This window comes from Coregonus lavaretus (genome assembly GCF_964263955.1).
Source record: "Coregonus lavaretus genome assembly, chromosome: 3".
Classification (NCBI taxonomy): domain Eukaryota; kingdom Metazoa; phylum Chordata; class Actinopteri; order Salmoniformes; family Salmonidae; genus Coregonus; species Coregonus lavaretus.
The window spans coordinates 17,058,211-17,081,520 of NC_139990.1; the positions used below are offsets into that span (position 1 = coordinate 17,058,211).

At 47.0% G+C, this 23,310-nt stretch overlaps 1 protein-coding gene across 1 annotated transcript in view; it reads left to right on the top strand.

Moving 5' to 3' along the window:
* trappc9 (trafficking protein particle complex subunit 9) overlaps positions 1-23,310 on the top strand; it is a 321,620-nt gene that overhangs the window by 191,400 nt on the left and 106,910 nt on the right. The window contains exon 20 of the mRNA XM_084158560.1: positions 3,899-4,009. Within this exon, the coding sequence (XP_084014686.1) occupies positions 3,899-4,009 (111 nt within the window). The remainder of the gene's footprint in view (positions 1-3,898; positions 4,010-23,310) is intronic.

A 23,310-nucleotide genomic window follows, 5' to 3' on the forward strand; every position in this document is an offset into this window, starting at 1 on the left:
TGTCTGTCTCTGTTTCTCCTCTCCTCTCCAGCCTGTCTCTGTCTCTGTTTCTCCTCTCCTCTCCACTCCAGCCTGTCTCTGTCTGTCTGTTTCTCCTCTCCTCTCCAGCCTGTCTCTGTCTGTCTGTTTCTCCTCTCCTCTCCAACCTGTCTCTGTCTGTCTGTTTCTCCTCTCCTCTCCAGCCTGTCTCTGTCTGTCTGTTTCTCCTCTCCTCTCCAGCCTGTCTCTGTCTGTCTGTTTCTCCTCTCCAGCCTGTCTCTGTCTGTCTGTTTCTCCTCTCCAGCCTGTCTCTGTCTCTGTTTCTCCTCTCCTCTCCAGCCTGTCTCTGTCTCTGTTTCTCCTCTCCTCTCCACTCCAACCTGTCTCTGTCTGTCTGTTTCTCCTCTCCTCTCCAGCCTGTCTCTGTCTCTGTTTCTCCTCTCCTCTCCACTCCCTCCAACCTGTCTCTGTCTGTCTGTTTCTCCTCTCCTCTCCAGCCTGTCTCTGTCTGTCTGTTTCTCCTCTCCTCTCCAGCCTGTCTCTGTCTCTGTTTCTCCTCTCCTCTCCACTCCAGCCTGTCTCTGTCTGTCTGTTTCTCCTCTCCTCTCCAGCCTGTCTCTGTCTGTCTGTTTCTCCTCTCCTCTCCAACCTGTCTCTGTCTGTCTGTTTCTCCTCTCCTCTCCAGCCTGTCTCTTTCTCTGTTTCTCCTCTCCTCTCCACTCCAGCCTGTCTCTGTCTGTCTGTTTCTCCTCTCCTCTCCAGCCTGTCGCTGTCTGTCTGTTTCTCCTCTCCAGCCTGTCTCTGTCTTTCTCTCTCTCCTCTCCAGCCTGTCTCTGTCTCTGTTTCTCCTCTCCTCTCCTCTTCAGCCTGTATCTGTCTCTGTTTATCCTCTCCTCTCCTCTTCAGCCTGTATCTGTATGTCTGTTTCTCCTCTCCACTCCAACCTGTCTCTGTCTGTCTGTTTCTCCTCTCCTCTCCTCTTCAGCCTGTATCTGTCTGTCTGTTTCTCCTCTCCAGCCTGTCTCTGTCTGTTTCTCCTCTCCTCTCCAGCCTGTCTATCTATCTGTCTCTCCTCTCCTCTCCAGCCTGTATCTGTCTCTCCTATCCTCTCCTCTCCAGCCTGTCTCTGTCTATCTGTCTCTCCTATCCTCTCCTCTCCAGCCTGTCTCTATATATCTGTCTCTCCTCTCCTCTCCAGCCTGTCTATCTATCTGTCTCTCCTCTCCTCTCCACTCCAACCTGTCTCTGTCTGTCTGTTTCTCCTCTCCTCTCCAGCCTGTCTCTGTCTCTGTTTCTCCTCTCCTCTCCACTCCAACCTGTCTCTGTCTGTCTGTTTCTCCTCTCCTCTCCAGCCTGTCTCTGTCTGTCTGTTTCTCCTCTCCTCTCCAGCCTGTCTCTGTCTCTGTTTCTCCTCTCCTCTCCACTCCAGCCTGTCTCTGTCTGTCTGTTTCTCCTCTCCTCTCCAGCCTGTCTCTGTCTGTCTGTTTCTCCTCTCCTCTCCAACCTGTCTCTGTCTGTCTGTTTCTCCTCTCCTCTCCAGCCTGTCTCTGTCTCTGTTTCTCCTCTCCTCTCCACTCCAGCCTGTCTCTGTCTGTCTGTTTCTCCTCTCCTCTCCAGCCTGTCGCTGTCTGTCTGTTTCTCCTCTCCAGCCTGTCTCTGTCTTTCTCTCTCTCCTCTCCAGCCTGTCTCTGTCTCTGTTTCTCCTCTCCTCTCCTCTTCAGCCTGTATCTGTCTCTGTTTATCCTCTCCTCTCCTCTTCAGCCTGTATCTGTATGTCTGTTTCTCCTCTCCACTCCAACCTGTCTCTGTCTGTCTGTTTCTCCTCTCCTCTCCTCTTCAGCCTGTATCTGTCTGTCTGTTTCTCCTCTCCAGCCTGTCTCTGTCTGTTTCTCCTCTCCTCTCCAGCCTGTCTATCTATCTGTCTCTCCTCTCCTCTCCAGCCTGTATCTGTCTCTCCTATCCTCTCCTCTCCAGCCTGTCTCTGTCTATCTGTCTCTCCTATCCTCTCCTCTCCAGCCTGTCTCTATATATCTGTCTCTCCTCTCCTCTCCAGCCTGTCTATCTATCTGTCTCTCCTCTCCAGCCTGTCTCTGTCTCTCCTATCCTCTCCTCTCCAGCCTGTCTATATCTATCTGTCTCTCCTCTCCTCTCCAGCCTGTCTATCTATATGTCTCTCCTCTCCTCTCCTCTCCTCTCCAGCCTGTCTCTGTCTCTCCTATCCTCTCCTCTCCAGCCTGTCTCTGTCTCTCCTATCCTCTCCTCTCCAGCCTGTCTATCTATCTGTCTCTCCTCTCTTCTCCAGCCTGTCTCTACCTTTCACGTACACATTATATTCTTCTTTTTCCATAAATCACAGATAAAAAGCAACATTCCTTGTAAAAAGAAACAGAGTTTTAAGAATGGTCTTATATTTATAGTTTCTCTGAAATTAGAATATTGTATGTAGTCCATAGTACAGCAGAAGGTACTCAAAACACAACTGATCTCAAAAATCAACTCTACCACCCGTGTACTGTAGGCAAGGTGTAGGAGTAGGACTCTGCTAGCTCAACTGCTTTCCAGACCACAAACTCACCTGCTTTCCAGACCACAAACTTCTCCAAAGGACCTCTATACCCTCGGCAGTCCAGTCTAACTGCCTCCCTCCCTCCTCTTAGAGAGACACCAATGTCTTCAACCCTTTCACTCTTTCTTCCTCCCTCCTCTTAAATCCCAGAGTTAATGGAGACATCATTAGAATTTGTCCCGGCCCCTAATAAAGTGCCAGGGTAATTAAAAGACCATATTTCTTGCAGGGGCGTCCATGTTTCTCCGACTGTCTCTTTGTCTCTGCTGGCAGACATGATTAACACAGCAGAGGGTAGTACCAAGAGAGAGAGGGGGAGACAACTGATTTATCCTCCACACCGTTTAGCTGGACCATCAATCAGGAAGCACCGACACAGCAGCTTAGCCAATCAGGAGACAGCGCCATACGGTAGAACAGGGTTCTGGAAACAGTCACCACAACAGTAGCTTAATAGCAAAAACTATTATGGAACTCATCTGGGCAAAGTTTATAATGTTTAAACTTGCACATAGCAGACGTTGGCTCAGTACCAGAGGTAGAAATGTTTTAAAAGTGAACCATTTCAACAAGTGTCTAGCCGGGAGACTGACTGGCTGACTAACTGGGCTTCTAAAGATCTAAGATGTGAATAAATTATTCAAGGCAGCCAACTATTTGTCTCCGTTTCGGTCGCTGAATTCTAAACTCTAAATTCTCCTCACAGTTGGAGCTCAAAGATACCTTTGGTGTTGCTAAGTGAACACTGAACTGACCTTTTAATTTGATATCGGATATGTCACTAAATTATTCAAATCAACATAATATCAGTATAATTATATAATAATGATTTTTCCACCTTATGTAGGGCTTAGATTAGCAAACAGTGTATTGTAGTGTTATGTGTCTGTGTATGGTAGCTACTGTACTGGCCTGTGTGTTTGTGTTCTGACTGGGTCTGTTTCTCTTTCCAATTTGATGAGAGTAGGCAGGACACTCGCTCACAATTACACGCTTGATGTTTTATTATTTGAAGTTAAAAACATCTGCTCTCTCTCTCCCCAGCACCCGTCATTGTGTGTCTGTGTGTGGTTTTAACCCGGTTCGATCTCTCTCCCCAGTACCCATCAGTGTGTGTGTGTGGTTCTAACCTGGTTCTATCTTTCTCCCCAGTACCAGTCAGTGTGTGTGTGTGTGTGTGTGTGTGGTTCTAACCCGGTTCTATTTTTTCCCCAGGACCCGTCAGTGTGGGGTTCTAACCTGGTTCTATCTTTCTCCCCAGAACCTGTCAGTGTGGGGATCTAACCTGGTTCTATCTTTCTCCCCAGAACCTGTCAGTGTGGGGTTCTAACCTGGTTCTATCTTTCTCCCCAGGACCCGTCAGTGCCACCTGCTGCTGGACGTGTTCAACTCAACAGAACATGAGCTGACGGTCAGCGCCAAGAACAACCAGGACCTGGTGCTGCACGCCTCAGAGTGTCAGAGGTATGTGACCTTAACCTGCCCATTCACAAGGGAGTCAGTGGATAACAGTCCATTCCATTCTACTCTATTCCATTCTATGTATTAAATGTGGTCATATTGTGGGCCAGAGCACATAAATGAATGAACATATATGAACACAAACTCAAATCCAACCAGTCAGAGTCATATGAGTGAACGATATACACTGTGACCAAGCCCATGTTGTGTGATTATGTGACATATATAAACTACATATAGCCTGCAGTGTATTTTCTGTCTTCAGGTGTGTTAAACCAGGCTCTAATAGCCTGTAGTTGGGCTAATGAGACTGTAATGGCTAGGAATGGATTAGTTCCGACTGGTCAACTCTGCCTTGTCTAACTAACCATTGTCTACCTAACCATTGGCTCCCAAGTGGCGCAGCGGCCTAAGGCACTGCATCTCAGTGTTAGAGGCATCACTACAGACCCTGGTTCGATTCCAGGCTGTATCACAATCCGGCCGTGATTGGGAGGTCCATAGGGCGGCGCACAATTGGCCCATCGTCGTCCGGGTTTTGCCGTCATTGTAAATAAGAATGTATTTTTAACTGCCTTGCCTAGTTAAATAAAGGTTGAATAAAAAAGTAATAAATTAATAAATTATAGTTAGGTCCATTATTGATATCCCTCTGCTCCCATTTGTGTTGTTTTTACTGGGGTCAATAATGACAGCCTCTGGAGCAACACTTTAAAGGTATTACAAAATTACATTGGTTTCCTTAACCTGTAAGCCCCCCATACTCAACTGGCGGACCGGGTCCGGACCCAGAACGGGGTCAATACGGACCACCGGCCGGGCTTCGACCCCTGGTATCATATAAACACACAAGACATGGAAGAATGTATAGAATTGCAGGAAATGAGCTTTAAAACAGAAAAAAACGAATCTCTGCCCCATGCAAAATGTGAAGGATTTGTTGGAAAATAGCTTTAAAACTGCAACATTTTCTCTTCGCCAAAAAGAGGGGTGTGAACAGTTTGGGGTCGCATGGGTTGCGAGGTGTGGGTTTGTTACTACGCCGATACATTACATTATCCATCCAGACCTTTGCCACCTAGGAAATTTGTGTGACCGTACATTCTCAAATAGTACTTGAGTACCCCTGCTGAAAGCAGTCTATGGACAAGGTGAACAAACCAAATCATGGACGGCTGTCTTAATTTGTCCATAGACTGCTTACAGGGTAAGGGAACCAATTTATAATTTGGTGAATTGGGTGAACTATCTTTAAAACCCCCCTTTCCTAGATAACCTAAACTTTCTAAATATGTCTATGAAGCTGCTCATTTCACTGGATTTTAGTATGAGACAAGATTTTCCTGTTGACTTTGAACACTAAGCGGGAAGCTCTATCAGTAGCTAGCTGTATCTCTAAACACACATTCATTCTGCATTGATGAAGACATGTTGGAAGTTTGTTTACAGTGAGCTACTGTACGTCTTGACATGGCATTATTCCGACACTGTCGCTTCCTCTCCCTCCCTTTTCCCTTCCCCCCCCCTCCCTTTTCCCTTCCCCCTCTCTACCTCTGAACCTCGCCTCTCTCCCTGCCTCCATTCCTCGCCTCTCTTCCTCATACCGGCTGTTAACCCTCTGAACATTAGCGAATTATGATTCTTGTCACAGCTATCTCTGAGGAGCGTCCTCCTCCAGGAGAGGAATGCTCTCTTACTGCCTTTATGGCAGAGAACATGGGGTGGTGTGGGGGGTTGTTCTTGTCAGCCACGCATATAAATAGTGGAATATTATAAAAAATATATATATATATTTTAGGACTATTGGAAAATGTAACCTTTAGGACAGCTCTACAAATGATTAGCCTATAGTTATTTCCCTGTCTCCTTAGTATAGTATAGTGCCACTTTGCTTCCTTGTAGCCTGTGAATGTTTATCTTTCTTAAACTCTACACGGTTGGTTCATATGTTAAGTCCATTATTTTACATTTTCGTCATTTAGCAGACGCTCTTATCCAGAGCGACTTACAAATTGGTGCATTCACCTTAGTGAACAACCACTTTACAATATATATATATATATATATATATATATATATATATATATATACAGTGAGGGAAAAAAGTATTTGATCCCCTGCTGATTTTGTACGTTTGCCCACTGACAAAGAAATGATCAGTCTATAATTTTAATGGTATGTTTATTTGAACAGTGAGAGACAGAATAACAACAAAAAAATCCAGAAAAAACGCATGTCAAAAATGTTATAAAATGATTTGCATTTTAATGAGGGAAATAAGTATTTCACCCCTCTGCAAAACATGACTTAGTACTTGTTGGCAATCACAGAGGTCAGGTTTGCACACATCTCAGGAGGGATTTTGTCCCACTCCTCTTTGCAGATCTTCTCCAAGTCATTAAGGTTTCGAGGCTGACGTTTGGCAACTCAAACCTTCAGCTCCCTCCACAGATTTTCTATGGGATTAAGGTCTGGAGACTGGCTAGGCCACTCCAGGACCTTAATGTGCTTCTTCTTGAGCCACTCCTTTGTTGCCTTGGCCGTGTGTTTTGGGTCATAGTCATGCTGGAATACCCATCCACAACCCATTTTCAATGCCCTGGCTGAGGGAAGGAGGTTCTCACCCAAGATTTGAGGGTACATGGCCCCGTCCATCATCCCTTTGATGCGGTGAAGTTGTCCTGTCCCCTTAGCAGAAAAACACCCCCAAAGCATAATGTTTCCACCTCCATGTTTGAGTTAATGTTTTCACCTCCATGTCACCCAGTTCTCCTCTGAATCATTCAGATGTTCATTGGCAAACTTCAGACGGGCCTGTATATGTGCTTTCTTGAGCAGGGGGACCTTGCGGGCGCTGCAGGATTTCAGTCCTTCACGGCGTAGTGTGTTACCAATTGTTTTCTTGGTGACTATGGTCCCAGCTGCCTTGAGATCATTACCAAGATCCTCCTGTGTAGTTCTGGGCTGATTCCTCACCGTTCTCATGATCATTGCAACTCCACGAGGTGAGATATTGCATGGAGTCCCAGGCCGAGGGAGATTGACAGTTCTTTTGTGTTTCTTCCATTTGCGAATAATCGCACCAACTGTTGTCACCTTCTCACCAAGCTGCTTGGCGATGGTCTTGTAGCCCATTCCAGCCTCGTGTAGGTCTGCAATCTTGTCCCTGACATCCTTGGAGAGCTCTTTGGTCTTGGCCATTGTGGAGAGTTTGGAATCTGATTGATTGATTGCTTTATACAGGTAACAAACTGAGATTAGGAGCACTCCCTTTAAGAGTGTGCTCCTAAATCTCAGCTCGTTACCTGTATAAAAGACACCTGGGAGCCAGAAATCTTTCTGATTGAGAGGGGGTCAAATACTTATTTCCCTCAATAAAATGCAAATCAATTTATATCATTTTTAACATGCGTTTTTCTGGATTTTTTTGTTGTTATTCTGTCTCTCACTGTTCAAATAAACCTACCATTAAAATTATACACTGATCATTTCTTTGTCAGTGGGCAAACGTACAAAATCAGCAGGGGATCAAATACTTTTTTCCCTCACTGTATATATATAAATATATTCTTAAATAAAAATTTTTTTTGGGGGGGGGGGTAGAATGATTATTTTAATGCTATCCCAGGTATTCCTTAAAGAGGTGGGGTTTCAAGTGTGTGTATTCTGATCTGCTGGTTGAATAATCAAAGGAAAAGATGGATGTGCGTTTGTGTATAATTATATACACAAACGCACATATTATAATTCGTAACATTTGTAGGTCTAAACTGGGAGAACCAGCAGACATAATTTCATGATGAGACATCTTATCCAGAGTGACTTACAAATTGGTGCATTCACCTTATAGCCAGTGGGATAACCACTTTACAATGTTTTTTTTGTTTTTTTTTGTGGTGGTGGTGGGGTAAGGGGGGGTAGAAGGATTACTTTATCCTATCCCAGGTATTCCTTAAAGAGGTGGGGTTTCAAGTGTCTCCGGAAGGTGGTGAGTGACTCCGCTGTTCTGGCGTCGTGAGGGAGCTTGTTCCACCATTGGGGTGCCAGAGCAGCAAACAGTTTTGACTGGGCTGAGCGGGAACTGTGCTTCCGCAGAGGTAGGGGGGCCAGCAGGCCAGAGGTGGATGAACGCAATGCCCTCGTTTGGGTGTAGGGACTGATCAGAGCCTGAAGGTACGGAGGTGCCGTTCCCGTCACAGCTCCGTAGGCAAGCACCATGGTCTTGTAGCAGATGCGGGCTTCAACTGGAAGCCATTGGAGTGTGCGGAGGAGCGGGGTGACGTGAGAGGACTTGGGAAGGTTGAACACCAGACGGGCTGCAGCGTTCTGGATGAGTTGTAGGGGTTTAATGGCACAGGCAGGGAGCCCAGCCAACAGCGAGTTGCAGCAATCTAGACGGGAGATGACAAGTGCCTGGATTAGGACCTGTGCCGCTTCCTGTGTAAGGTAGGGTCATACTCTGCAAATGTTGTAGAGCATGAACCTACAGGATCGGGTCACCGCTTTGATGTTAGCGGAGAACGACAGGGTGTTGTCCAGGGTCACACCAAGGTTCTTTGCACTCTAGGAGGAGGACACAACGGAGTTGTCAACCGTGATGGCGAGATCATGGAGCGGGCAGTCCTTCCCCGGGAGGAAGAGCAGCTCCGTCTTGCCGAGGTTCAGCTTGAGGTGGTGATCCGTCATCCACACTGATATGCCTGCCAGACATGCAGAGATGTGATTCGCCACCTGGTTATCGGAAGGGGGAAAGGAGAAGATTAATTGTGTGTCGTCTGCGTAGCAATGATAGGAGAGACCATGTGAGGAAATGACAGAACCAAGTGACTTGGTGTATAGAGAGAATAGGAGAGGGCCTAGAACTGAGCCTTGGGGGACACCAGTGGTGAGAGCACGTGGTGCGGAGACAGATTCTCGCCACGCCACCTGGTAGTAGCAACCTGTGAGGTAGGACGCAATCCAAGAGTGAGCCGCGCCGGAGATGCCCAGCTCGGAGAGGGTGGAGAGGAGGATCTGATGGTTCACAGTATCAAAGGCAGCAGATAGGTCTAGAAGGATGAGAGCAGAGGAGAGAGAGTTAGCTTAAGCATTGCGGAGATACTGGTCTGTAGTTGTTGACATCGGAGGGATCGAGTGTAGGTTTTTTGAGAAGGGGTGCAACTCTCGCTCTCTTGAAGACGGAAGGGACATAGCCAGTGGTCAAGGTTGAGTTGATGAGCGAGGTGAGGTAAGGGAGAAGGTCTCCGGAAATGGTCTGGAGAAGAGAGGAGGGGATAGGGTCAAGTGGGCAGGTTGTTGGGCGGCCGGCCGTCACAAGTCGCAAGATTTCATCTGGAGAGAGAGGGGAGAAAGAAGTCAAAAGCATAGGGTAGGGCAGTGTGAGCAGGACCAGCGTTGTCATTTGACTTAATAAATGAGGATTGGATGTTGTTAACCTTCTTTTCAAAATGGTTGACGAAGTCATCCACAGAGAGGGAGGAGGGAGGGGGAGGAGGAGGAGGATTTAGCAGGGAGGAGAAGATGGCAAAGAGCTTCCTAGGGTTAGAGGCAGAGGCTTGAAATTTAGAGTGGTAGAAAGTGGATTTAGCAGCAGAAACAGAGGAAGAAAATGTAGAGGAGGGAGTGAAAAGATGACAGGTCGGCAGGGAGTCTAGTTTTCCTCCATTTCCGCTCGGCTGCCCGGAGCCCTGTTCTGTGAGCTCGCAATGAGTCGTCAAGCCACGGAGCAGGAGTGGAGGACCGAGCCGGCCGGGAGGATAGGGGACATAGAGAGTCAAAAGATGCAGAAAGGGAGGAGAGGAGGGTTGAGGAGGCAGAATCAGGAGATTGGAGGGAGAAGGATTGAGCAGAGGGAAGAGATGATAGGATGGAAGAGGAGAGAGTAGCGGGAGAGAGAGAGCGAAGGTCGCGACGGCACATTACCATCTGAGTAGGAGCAGAGTGAGTAGTGTTGGAGGAGAGCGAGAGAGAAAAGGATACAAAGTAGTGGTCGGAGACTTGGACGGGAGTTGCAGTGAGATTAGTAGAAGAACAGCATCTAGTAAAGATGAGGTCAAGCGTATTGCCTGCCTTTTGAGTAGGGGGAGACGGTGAGAGGGTGAGGTCAAAAGAGGAGAGGAGTGGAAAGAAGGAGGCAGAGAGAAATGATTCAAAGGTAGACGTAGGGAGGATAAAGTCACCCAGAACTGTGAGGGGTGAGCCATCCTCAGGAAAGGAATTTATCAAGGCATCAGGCTCATTGATGAACTCTCCAAGGGAACCTGGAGGGCGATAAATGATAAGGATGTTAAGCTTGAATGGGCTAGTGACTGTGACAACATGGAATTCAAATGAGGAGATAGACAGATGGGTCAGGGGAGAAAGAGAGAATGTCCACTTGGGAGAGATGAGGATTCTTGTGCCACCGCCCCGCTGACCAGATGCTCTCGGGGTATGCGAGAACACATGGTCAGACAAGGAGAGAGCAGTAGGAGTAGCAGTGTTTTTTTGTGGTAATCCATGTTTCCGTCAGCGCCAAGAAGTCGAGGGACTGGAGGGTAGCATAGGCTGAGATGAACTCTGCCTTGTTGGCCGCAGAACGGCAGTTCCAGAGGCTGCCGGAGACCTGGAACGCCACGTGGGTTGTGCGTGCACGGACCACCAGGTTAGAGAGGCAGCAGCCACGCGGAGTGAGGCGTTTGTATGGCCTGTGCGGAGAGGAGAGAACAGGGATAGACAGACACATAGTTGACAGGCTACAGAAAAGGCTACACTAATGCAAATGAGATCGGAATGAAATTAACTAAACATCTGGGGAAGCGAGGCCTCTCTCACTAACCTTTCACTGAAACACTCAAATACAACTCTTCCAACTTCAACTTTAGAAATTATAATTGCTGTAATCTACAGTAGTTCAATGTTTCCAGGAATAGACTAACTTAGTTTATTCAGCTAGCTAACTTGGTACAGTATTCTTCTGTGAAAACCGCCCAGGGAACCGTATCCTATGACGCCATAGTTAACTAGCATGCTAGCATCCAATAACACACGGTTTAGCACCAATACTTGGTTACAACAAACTACAAATGGATCATTCATGTCCGTGTCTAGTTCCTTTCATAACGCAGAAGTAATTCAACTTTGGCTAGCTAGCACAAAGTCAGTCATGCTAGCTACACAAGTGGACTACACATCTCGAATGTTCAGAAAGTGAAGCTTACGTTGCAAATAATTCTCATTGACTAAAATGATACAGTACTGCTAGCTGGTAATGTTGGCTAGCTAGCAGTGGCTGCTGTGTTGACTGTTTGAAAATGTAGCTGGCTAGCTAACCTCGATAGTTTATCTATACTACACCTTTGTCTTTGATACCAAGACAACTATGTAGCTAGCTAACTTTACACTAATCAAATTGTTCAGTTGAAATGTATTTAGTTGCTATAGTACTGCTAGCTGGTATAGTTGGCCAGCTAGCAGTGGCTGCGGTGTTGACTTAGTATGGAAATGGCGTCGCTGCGAACGAATGTAGCTGGCTAACATTACACTAATCAAATAAAATAGTTCCGTTGTAATGTATTTGGTTGCTACAGTACTGCTAGCTGGTAAGGTTGGCTAGCTAGCAGTGGCTGCGGTGTTGACTGCTAGCCGGTAAAGTTGGCTATAACTACCTACAATAACTACCTAGATAATTACAGGTACTCTTTATGCTATTCAAAAGATGGAGGGAGGTCTCCTTACTTTTCCAGGAAAGTGACAGTAAGACTTTGGAGCTCCCTGTTCTCTAGTCTATGGTACAGTGAAAACACATTAGGAATGATGCACCCACTGCATTCAGAGACGTCTTTTAAAGAGGTTGTGCTATCTTTTAAAGAGTTTTAATTAAAAGTGTGCACGTGAGCCAGTGCACACGCAGGTCAGCGGTTCATTTTTAATCGCTGGTATTACAGCGGCGGTAGAGACAAAGAGCTCTGAATCCCGCCTGAGCTTCCATACATTAGACCAGGAAAACACTCTCAGTTAACTTAAGCCCTGGTTTCTATAAGTTATGAAGGGAAATTGTCTGAATAATTTTTATGCAGTTTATTATTAACTTTTGTTTCATTTTTTGTCACATTATTCCCTCTGTTTATTGAGTTATTAAGAAAATCTCTCTCTGTTTATATAGTGCTATTGTATTAATTTAAAGTTATACTGGGAATTTTTATTTGCATTAATACAACGATGCACATGGCATGTGGACGCAGAGAATGACTAATTAAGAAAAACACTCACTCTGCTTATATAGTGCTATTCTATTAGTTTAAATTTACCCAAGGAATTTTTATTTGCAGAAATACAGTGCATTCAGAAATTATTCAGACCCCTTCACTTTTTCCACGTTTTGTTACATTACAGCCTTATTCAAAAATGGATTACGTCATTTGTTCCCCTCATCTACACACAATACCCCATAATGACAAAGCAAAACATTTTTTTTTTTTTTTTTGTGTAAAGATTTATCAAAAATAAAGAACTGAAATATCACATTTACATAAGTATTCAGACCCTTCACTCAGTACTTTGTTGAATCACCTTTGGCATAAATTACAGCTTCAAGTCTTCTTCTTGGATATGATGCTACAAGCTTGGCACACCTGTATTTGGGGTGTTTCTCCCATTCTTCTCTGCAGATCCTCTCAAGTTCTGTCAGGTTGGATGGGGAGCATCGCTGCACAGCTATTTTCAGGTCTCTCCAGAGATGTTAGATCGGGTTCAAGTCCGGGCTCTGGCTGGGACTTTCAAAGACTTGTCCCGAAGCCACTCCTGCGTTGTCTTGGCTGTGTGCTTAGGGTCGTTGTCCTGTTGGAAGGTGAACCTTCGCCCCAGTCTGAGGTCCTGAGTGCTCTGGAGCAGGTTTTCATCAAGGATCTCTATGTACTTTGCTCCGTTCATCTTTCCCTCGATCCTGACTAGTCTCCCAGTCCCTGCCGCTGAAAAACATCCCCACAGCATGATGCTGCCACCAGCATGCTTCACCGTAGGGATGGTATTGGCCAGGTGATGAGCTGTGCCTGATTTCCTCCAGATGTGACGCCTGGCATTCAGGCCAAAGAGTTCAATCTTGGTTTCATCAGGACAGAGAATCTTGTTTCTCATGATCTGAGAGTCCTTTAGGTGCCTTTTGGCAAACTTCATGCGGGCTACCATGTGCATTTTACTGAGGAGTGGCTTCCGTCTGGCCACGCTACCATAAAGGCCTGATTGGTGGACTGCTGCAGATATGGTTGTCCTTCTGGAAGGTTCTCCCATCTCCACAGAGAAACTCTGGAGATCTGTCAGAGTGACCATCGGGTTTTGGTCACCTCCCTGACCAAGGCCCTTCTCCCCCGATTGCTCAGTTTGGCCGGGCGACCAGCTCTAGTAAGAGTCTTTGGTGGTTCCAAACTCCCATTTAAGAATGATGGAGGCCACTGTGTTCTTGGGGACCTTCAATGCTGCAGACATTTTGTGGTACCCTTCCCCAGATCTGTGCCTCGACACAATCCTGTGTCGGAGCCCTACGGACAATTCCTTCGACCTCATGGCTTGGTTTTTGCTCTGGAATGCACTGTCAACTGTGGGACCTTATATAGACAGCTGTGTGCCTTTCCAAATAATGTCCAATCAACTGAATTTACCACAGGTGGACTTCAATCAATTTGTAGAAACATCTCAAGGATGATCAATGGAAACAGGATGCACCTGAGCTCAATTTAAGTCTCATAGCAAAGGTTTGAATACTTATGTAAATAAGGTATTTCTGATTTTTATTCTAAAAATCTGTTTTCGCTTTGGCATCATTGGGTATTAGTGTAGATTCAATTTTAGAATAAGGCAGTAACGTAACAAAATGTGGAAAAAGTCAAGGGGTCTGAATTCTGTCCGAATACACACACACGCGGCTGCTCGTGTGTGTGTGAGTTCATGGCAGAAAGAAAGAGGTCTGGTTGCTTTCATCTTCTCCCATCTTTCAATGCTCAGCCTTCTTTACCTCTCGCTCCTGTTCATTACTGCTGAAAGACAGATGAGAGGAGCAGGAGATATGAATGAGAATGGCCCTTCTGATGTTTGGAAGCCCTAGAAAGCTGGAACACAGACCTCTGTCAGCCTCTTCAACTAGACATGCTTTTGTCTCTCTCTCTTGTTGTGTATGAGCTTTTCACTGTGGGGAATAGGGAGAAAAGACAGAGCAGGACTTATGTCTATTTTAGTTTGGTTGTTTTGTCTTTGCGCTCTCCAGAATTCACTGACCCCTTTGGTGTTTATGTTCGTCTTTGTCTTGATTTGTATGGGCAGCTACAATATTATTCATGACTTTAATGAAATTCACAGCATGAGATCTCAAGGGATCATAACCCATAATTAAAATTAGAGAACCTTTATGCAGACCTGAATAAAGCTAAGTAAGCCAATGTAGCGGGGACGAGTGACATACTTGTCGATGAACAGAAAGCTAAATACCCTCAGTTGCCAGTGTATTAGGTACACCCATCTAGTACCTCCCTTTGCCTCCAGAACAGCCCAAATTATTCAGGAAATTCTTGTTCAATTGGTAACAAGGGACCTAATGTGCGGCAGGAAAATATTCTCCACACCATTACACCACCGCTACCAGCCTGTACTGTTGACACCCGGTGTGATCGTCTGCTGCAATAGCCCTATGTGTGACAAGGACCAACGAGTTGTGTGTTTCGAGATGCCGTTCTGCACACCACTGTTGTACTGCGCCGTTATTTGCCTGTTTGTGGCACGCCTCTTAGCTTGCACATTTCTTGCCATTCTCTTTCGACCTCTCAACAACGAGCTGTTTGCGCCCACAGGACTGCCGCTGACTGGATGTTTATTTTCCCGCAACATTCTCGTTAAACCCTAGACACTGTCGTGCATGAAAAGCCCAGGAGGCCGGTCATTTCTGAGATACTGGAACCGGTGCGCCTAGCACCGACGATCATACCACGCTCAAAGTCGCTTAGGTCACTCGTTTTGCCCATTCTAACGTTCAGTCGAACAGTAACTGAATGCCTTGATGCCTGTCTGCCGGCTTTATATAGCAACGTGTGCCCTAGGCCTTAGGAAACGCTAATACAAATGAACCTGAGCCAACAGCCATTCTCCCTCAGTTGGCTGTTGTTCTCCACACTGACTTCCTTGTATGTGTGTGTGTGTGTGTGTGTGTGTGTGTGTGTGTGTGTGTGTGTGTGTGTGTGTGTGTGTGTGTGTGTGTGTGTGTGTGTGTGTGTGTGTGTGTGTGTGTGTGTGTGTGTGTGTGTGTGCATGTGCGTGTTTGAGTGCCTGAAGTGTATCAGTTTAAGCTCTAACTGACTGCTAGACAGAGAAAATCCCTGGGACTTCTTCTTTTTATGTCTCTGTCTTTCTGTTCTGTGTGAATAAAAGCTCAGGGTGAACATCCTTGACTGGAGCATCTCCTTGTGTGGCGATGAAGGAGCCTTCCTTTTCAACCCAGACTCATCATAGTCTCCATAATATCCATAAAAGTTGATTTGCTCCATTCATCCTGCAGGCTGCTGGTATTTCCTGCGTGGCATGAAGGCTCTGTTTGAATCACAGGTCTCTCCTGAGTTTTGTAGTGGTGCTGGTGGCCCATTGAGCTGCTCAGCCAGTATACAGACATGGATGATAGACCTTTGAAACAACAGCCCATTGCACAGCAATCTGAAATGAATCTTTCCCCACCTACTGCCTGGTTAGGTTGTTTAAAACACACTAGGCTAGTTTGCAAATGTATTATTATCAGCCTATGTTTTGGCCTTTTTTCATTAAAGACATAACAGTTTTGCCAGCATCTGCATACTGTGATCATATCTTTAGTCAGACACATGGGATGGCGTCCTGGATATGTCCTGTATCATCCATTTGATCCAGTGGCTGCTTCTGGCCGACTCACCCCTCTCAGGCAACCCCTCCCCTCTGCAGCTGTGTCTCCTAGAGGGTTTTGGTCAGGGGGTGTCTGCATGTGTGACACATAGCTTAGAGAGAGAGAGCGAAAGAGACCCCCTCAGGCACACCGGCAAGTGGTGACTGCAGCGTTTCTCACTTTACCCACACAGACTCAGTCAGACTTCTTTCTGTTTACACATGCCTATCGTCACCAACACGTGTGTGTGTCACACAAAGATGGTTTCCATGGTGACCACCTATCCACTTTCCTGTGCTATTTACAAGAAGGCAGATAATACTATTCGACCATTTCCTTAGCCATAGGATTACGATTCTCTGTGCTCTGTAATATCTGTCTGCTGAGGAGAGGGGGGCTGTGGTTTGTGTGTGCGTGTGGGGTTTTGGTGCTTCCTCTGCGACAGAGATGAGACCTGAAAGGTTCACTTCCTACTGCGGAAGGTTCACTTCACATCCAGGGAAAAAAACACCTTGGTGATGCTGTGTGAATTTGCTGTGAGGAGAAATATTGTTCCTAAACATGTTTTTGGGAAAATGGGTCCATCTGGGGACACACATTCATTATGGAAATGTATTGGTCTTTTTTTTATAGAGGCTCCCCTCCTCCCTAACTAGCCCCCTTGGGGACATCAAGATCCCTGCTCACTCGTGTGTGTGTGTGTGTGTGTGTGTGTGTGTGTGTGATAGCATCAAAATGTAAGTAAGTTGAGAAATATATAGTATAAGTGCAAAAATATCAAAACACATTCAGAATCATATTATTGTATTTGCTTTGGCTTCTGAGCCTTCTAAACAGTCTAAACCCTCAGGCCAGGCAACATCTTGTTTTTTCATCTTGATCTAACTCTAATTCAATTCATTCACAGCCATAATCACATCTAGTTGAAACCCAAACAGACGTTTTATCATTAGATATTCCAACCCACTAGATAATTCACTAATGAAGCATATCATTTCAACATCGAACAGTGTGTTCTCCAAGCTTTGTTTGTCTGCGTAGAGAGAAACCCTGCGCTCTATAATGTCCCTCCCTGTAAACTCTGCATCGACTAAATTTAGATAGCATGTTGATCAATGCATTAGCAGATTCCTGCACTGAGGCATATCCATGCTGTATATCCATACTGTAATTGTTCGTATAGATCTGTTTCTACAGCAGCCCATCTGATAGAGGTGTGTGTGTGTGCGCGGATGATACAGCAGGACCGGTATTGATGGAGCTGGAGTTGGCCCTGAGGCTGCTGGTAACCGGGGGTTACGGGGAGTCAGCCGCATGCAGTCTATAAATAGCGTCTTGCTCTCACCCGCCTCCGCACCGCCTGCCTCTGCACCGCCCGCCTCCGCACCGCCCGCCTCACTCTCAGCATATGAGCTCAAGCATGTGAGCTAAAAATAGAACACTGGGCTCACAGTCACACACACTCACAGTCACACACACTCACGGTCACACACACACACACACACACACTCTGTCACACACACACAGTGCTGATTGTTCTATTTTCCTCTCAGCCTCTCTCCAGTGCAGTCACTGGCTGTTAAAGCAGCAGCAGAAACACTTTGATAAAAACACTGATCTTTTCTCGCTGGTCTCTCTCTCTCTCTCTCTCTCTCTCTCTCTCTCTCTCTCTCTCTCTCTCTCTCTAATGGAATCCTATGCAGGTTAGGATGAACTATTCTGCTCTGCTGGTTGAATAATCAAAGGAAAAGATGGATGTGCGTTTGTGTATAATTATAATTCATAACATTTGTAGGTCTAAACTGGGAGAACCAGCAGACATAAGATGATGAGACATCTTATCCAGAGCGACTTACAAATTGGTGCATTCACCTTATAGCCAGTGGGATAACCACTTTACAATATGTTTTTATTTTTATTTATATTTTTTCTTTGGGGTGGGGTAAGGGGGGGTAGAAGGATTACTTTATCCTATCCCAGGTATTCCTTAAAGAGGTGGGGTTTCAAGTGTCTCCGGAAGGTGGTGAGTGACTCCGCTGTCCTGGCGTTGTGAGCTTGTTCCACCATTGGGGTGCCAGAGCAGCGAACAGTTTTGACTGGGCTGAGCGGGAACTGTGCTTCCGCAGAGGTAGGGGGGCCAGCAGGCCAGAGGTGGATGAACGCAATGCCCTCGTTTGGGTGTAGGGACTGATCAGAGCCTGAAGGTACGGAGGTGCCGTTCCCCTCACAGCTCCGTAAGCAAGCACCATGGTCTTGTTGCAGATGCGAGCTTCAACTGGATGCCAGTGGAGTGTGCGGAGGAGCGGGTTGACGTGAGAGAATTTGGGAAGGTTGAACACCAGATGGGCTGCAGCATTCTGGATGAGTTGTAGGGGTTTAATGGCACAGGCAGGGAGCCCAGCCAACAGCGAGTTGCAGTAATCCAGACGGGAGATGACAAGTGCCTGGATTAGGACCTGTGTCGCTTCCTGTGTAAGGCAGGGTCGTACTCTCCGAATAATAATAATAATAATAATATGCCATTTAGCAGACGCTTTTATCCAAAGCGACTTACAGTCATGCGTGCATAAATTTTTCGTGTATGGGTGGTCCCGGGGATCGAACCCACTACCTTGGCATTACAAGCGCCGTGCTCTACCAGCTGAGCTACAGAGGACCACATGTTGTAGAGCATGAACCTACAGGATCGGGTCACCGCCTTGATGTTAGCGGAGAACGACAGGGTGTTGTCCTGGGTCACGCCAAGGCTCTTCACACTCTGGGAGGAGGACACAACGAAGTTGTCAACCGTGATGGCGAGATCATGGAACGGGCAGTCCTTCCCTGGGAGGAAGAGCAGCTCCATCTTGCCGAGGTTCAGCTTGAGGAGGTGATCCTTCATCCACACTGATATGTCTGCCAGACATGCAGAGATGCGATTCGCCACCTGGTTATCAGAAGGGGGAAAGGAGAAGATTAGTTGTGTGTCGTCTGCGTAGCAATGATAGGAGAGGCCATGTGAGGATATGACAGAGCCAAGTGACTTGGTGTATAGCGAGAATAGGAGAGGGCCTAGAACTGAGCCCTGGGGGACACCAGTGGTGAGAGCACGTGGTGCGGAGACAGATTCTCGCCACGCCACTTGGTAGGAGCGACCGGTCAGGTAGGACGCAATCCAAGAGTGAGCCGCGCCGGAGTTGCCCAACTCGGAGAGGGTGGAGAGGAGGATCTGATGGTTCACAGTATCAAAGGCAGCAGACAGGTCTAGAAGGACAAGAGCAGAGGAGAGAGAGTTAGCTCTAGCAGCTCTAGCAGGAGAGCCTCCGTGACACAGAGAAGAGCAGTCTCAGTTGAATGACCAGTCTTGAAACCTGACTGGTTTGGATCAAGAAGGTCATTCTGAGAGAGATAGCAAGTGAGTTGGCTAAAGACGGCACGCTCAAGAGTTTTGGAGAGAAAAGAAAGAAGGTATACTGGTCTGTAGTTGTTGACATCAGAGGGATCGAGTGTTGGTTTTTTGAGAAGGGGTGCAACTCTCGCTCTCTTGAAGACGGAAGGGACATAGCCAGCGGTCAAGGATGAGTTGATGAGCGAGGTGAGGTAAGAGAGAACGTCACCGGAGCTGGTCTGGAGAAGAGAGGAGGGGATAGGGTCAAGCGGGCAGGTTGTTGGGCGGCCGGCCGTCACAAGTCGCAATATTTCATCTGAAGAGAGAGGGGAGAAAGAAGTCAAAGCAAAGGGTAGGGCAGTGTGAGCAGGACCAGCAGTGTCATTTGACTTAACAAACGAGGATCGGATGTCGTCAACCTTCTTTCCAAAATGGTTGACGAAGTCATCCACAGAGAGGGAGGGAGGATGGGGGGGGGGGGGGCGGGAGGATTCAGCAGGGAGGAGAAGGTGGCAAAGAGCTTCCTAGGGTTAGAGGCAGATGCTTGGAATTTAGAGTGGTAGAAAGTGTCTTTAGCAGCAGAAACAGATGAAGAAAATGTAGAGAGGAGGGAGTGAAAAGATGCCAGGTCCGCAGGGAGTCTAGTTTTCCTCCAATTCCGCTCGGCTGCCCGGAGCCCTGTTCTGTGAGCTCGCAATGAGCCGTCAAGCCACGGAGCAGGAGGGGAGGACCGAGCCGGCCGGGAGGATAGGGGACATAGAGAGTCAAAGGATGCAGAAAGGGAGGAGAGGAGGGTTGAGGAGGCAGAATCAGGAGATTGGAGGGAGAAGGATTGAGCAGAGGGAAGAGATGATAGGATGGAAGAGGAGAGAGTAGTGGGAGAGAGAGAGTGAAGGTTGCGACGGCGCATTACCATCTGAGTAGGGGCAGAGTGTTTAGTGTTGGAGGAGAGCGAGAGAGAAAAGGATACAAAGTAGTGGTCGGAGACTTGGAGGGGAGTTGCAGTGAGATTAGTAGAAGAACAGCATCTAGTAAAGATGAGGTCAAGCGTATTGCCTGCCTTGTGAGTAGGGGGGGACGGTGAGAGGGTGAGGTCAAAAGAGGAGAGGAGTGGAAAGAAGGAGGCAGAGATAAATTAGTCAAAGGTAGACGTAGGGAGGTTGAAGTCACCCAGAACTGTGAGAGGTGAGCCATACTCAGGAAAGGAACTTATCAAGGCGTCAAGCTCATTGATGAACTCTCCAAGGGAACCTGGAGGGCGATAAATGATAAGGATGTTAAGCTTGAATGGGCTAGTGACTGTGACAGCATGGAATTCAAATGAGGAGATAGACAAATGGGTCAGGGGAAAAAGAGAGAATGTCCACTTGGGAGAGATGAGGATTCCTGTGCCACCTCCCCGCTGACCAGATGCTCTCGGGGTATGCAAGAACACATGGTCAGACGAGGAGAGAGCAGTAGGAGTAGCAATGTTTTCAGTGGTAATCCATGTTTCCGTCAGCGCCAAGAAGTCGAGGGACTGGAGGGTAGCATAGGCTGAGATGAACTCTGCCTTGTTGGCCGCAGAACGGCAGTTCCAGAGGCTGCAGGAGACCTGGAACTCCACGTGGGTCGTGCGTGCAGGGATCACCAGGTTAGAGAGGCAGCAGCCACGCTGTGTGAGGCGTTTGTATAGCCTGTGCGGAGAGGAGAGAACAGGGATAGACAGAGGCATAGTTGACAGGCTAGAGAAAATGGCTACAATAATGCAAAGGAGATCGGAATGAAATGAACTAAACATCTGGGAAAGCGAGAGAGCGGGGCCTCCCTCACTTACGTTTCACTGAAACACCCAAATATAACACCCAACTTTCACCTCAGAAACTATAATTGTTGTAAACTACAGCGATTCAATGTTTTCTAGGAATAGACTAACTTAGTTTATTCAGCTAGCTAACTTGTTACAGTATTCTTCCGTGAAAACCGTCCAGGGCACCTAGTCATATGACGCCACAGCCAACTAGCATGCCGGGCTCCAACAACACGGTTTAGCACCAAATACTCGGCCACAACAAACCACCAGTGTGTCAACATCATTCGTGTCCGTGTCTAACGTTGTGGGTTAGTCCCGACAGCTTGAGCGAGTCCGTCGTCAACTTATTCAGCCAGTTAGTTAGCTAGAATAGTTAGCATACTAGCTAGCCATTGCTTTCTGCCAACGAAGAAACCTGTCCTCCCACGGCACGAAGCTAACGTTAACTAGTCACCCATGTCCCGAATTCCCTTGAACGACTCTGGCTACCAGTATGTAAAAACAAAACACAAATGTAGGTTATAACTTACCCCTAGCAGCTACTGTTAGCTAGCCAAGTGCAAAGCTAGCCACTGAATTGATTCGGTCAGTTCGTGTCTGTTAGCTAGGTCGTTCCAGCTATTGTTTAGTAGCTATCCAGGTAGCAACAAGCTAGCTACATTTCGGTGATATACATCTGTGCGTAAAAAGGGGAATTGTAGTTGTCAGGGTCTCTTTTCTTCTTACCCACCCCTGTGATGCAACGCTACACTGTGTGTGTGTGTGTGTGTGCGCGCGCGCCCCTCACTCCCTTCCTCCGTGCGTGTGTTTTTTCTCCAAGCTCCAAGCCCGACGTATTCAGACGAACCGACACTTACAGCAATCAGATGATTCACAGCATTTCAGAGCAGGGCTGAAATGGACTCCCTCACAATCTAATGTGGTTATCATATGCTGTTGGTCCCAGGCATCGCATCATTTAAACACATAAAGGTCATTCCACAGAGAACTGTCTCCATCAGGACCATGTTATTACACCCATAAAGTAGGTCTGACTGTTAGAGAGTGCTACAGGCCACCCTTGTGTGTGTTTTTTTATACACATGTGTGAATTGGAAATGTGTTTTTTGCATATCCCAACTCCCCCTGAGACACCCTTGGAGAGTGGGGTCACGGCCAGTGTATGGCATTATCAACGGTGACCCTGGACCAATTAGGGTTAAGTGCCTTGCTCATGAACAGATTCTTCACCTTGTCGGCTTGGGGATTCGAACTGTGCTTGTATTTATAGTATATTAATATATATTTGTATTTATGCCTGCACACATAAACTAGCTACCTGTGTCACAAAATATTCCCTTGGGCATCGTTCCCTAGCCCAGTCACAGCAAAGCCATTGCTTTTAAAGTGGTAACAGTGTTCACATTTCCCCATTCCCCATATGCAATGAGTATCGCAGGGTGATGTTCACTTTGAATGGAGGCAACAGGAGGCTTAAACCCTTTCAAATGTTAATTATCTTCCTGTATGAATAAAATATACATGGTTTCATGTGGTCTCTCTCTCTCCCAGGTGACATGCATGAACAGACCCTTGCTCTGAACTATTTCTCCTCTCCAATCCTCCTCTCCTCTTCTCTCCTCTATTCCTCCTCCTCTCCTCTGCCTCTCCTCTTATCCACCTCTCCTCCTGCTCGTCTTCTCTCCTCTATTCCTCCTCTCCTTTCCTCTCCTCTCCAATCCTCCCCTCCTCTTTCTCCTCCTCTCCTCTGCACTTCTCTCCTCCTCTCCTCTGCACTTCTCTCCTCTCCTCTGCACTTCTCTCCTCTATTCCTCCTCCTCTCCTCTGCTCTTCTCTCCTCTATTCCTCCTCCTCTCTTCTGCTCTTCTCTCCTCTATTCCTCCTACTCTCTTCTGCTCTTCTCTCTGCTATTCCTCCTCCTCTCTGCTCTTCTCTCCTCTATTCCTCCTCTCCTTTCCTCTCCTCTACAATACTCCCCTCCTCTTTCTCCTCCTCTCTTCTGCTCTTCTCTCCTCTATTCCTCCTCCTCTCTTCTGCTCTTCTCTCCTCTATTCCTCCTCATCTCTTCTGCTCTGCTCTCCTCTATTCCTCCTCCTCTCCTCTGCTATTCTCTCTCTATTCCTCCTCCTCTCTTCTGCTCTTCTCTCCTCTATTCCTCCTCCTCTCTTCTGCTCTTCTCTCCTCTATTCCTCCTCCTCTCCTCTGCTCTTTTCTCTCTATTCCTCCTCCTCTCTTCTGCTCTTCTCTCCTCTATTCCTCCTCCTCTCTTCTGC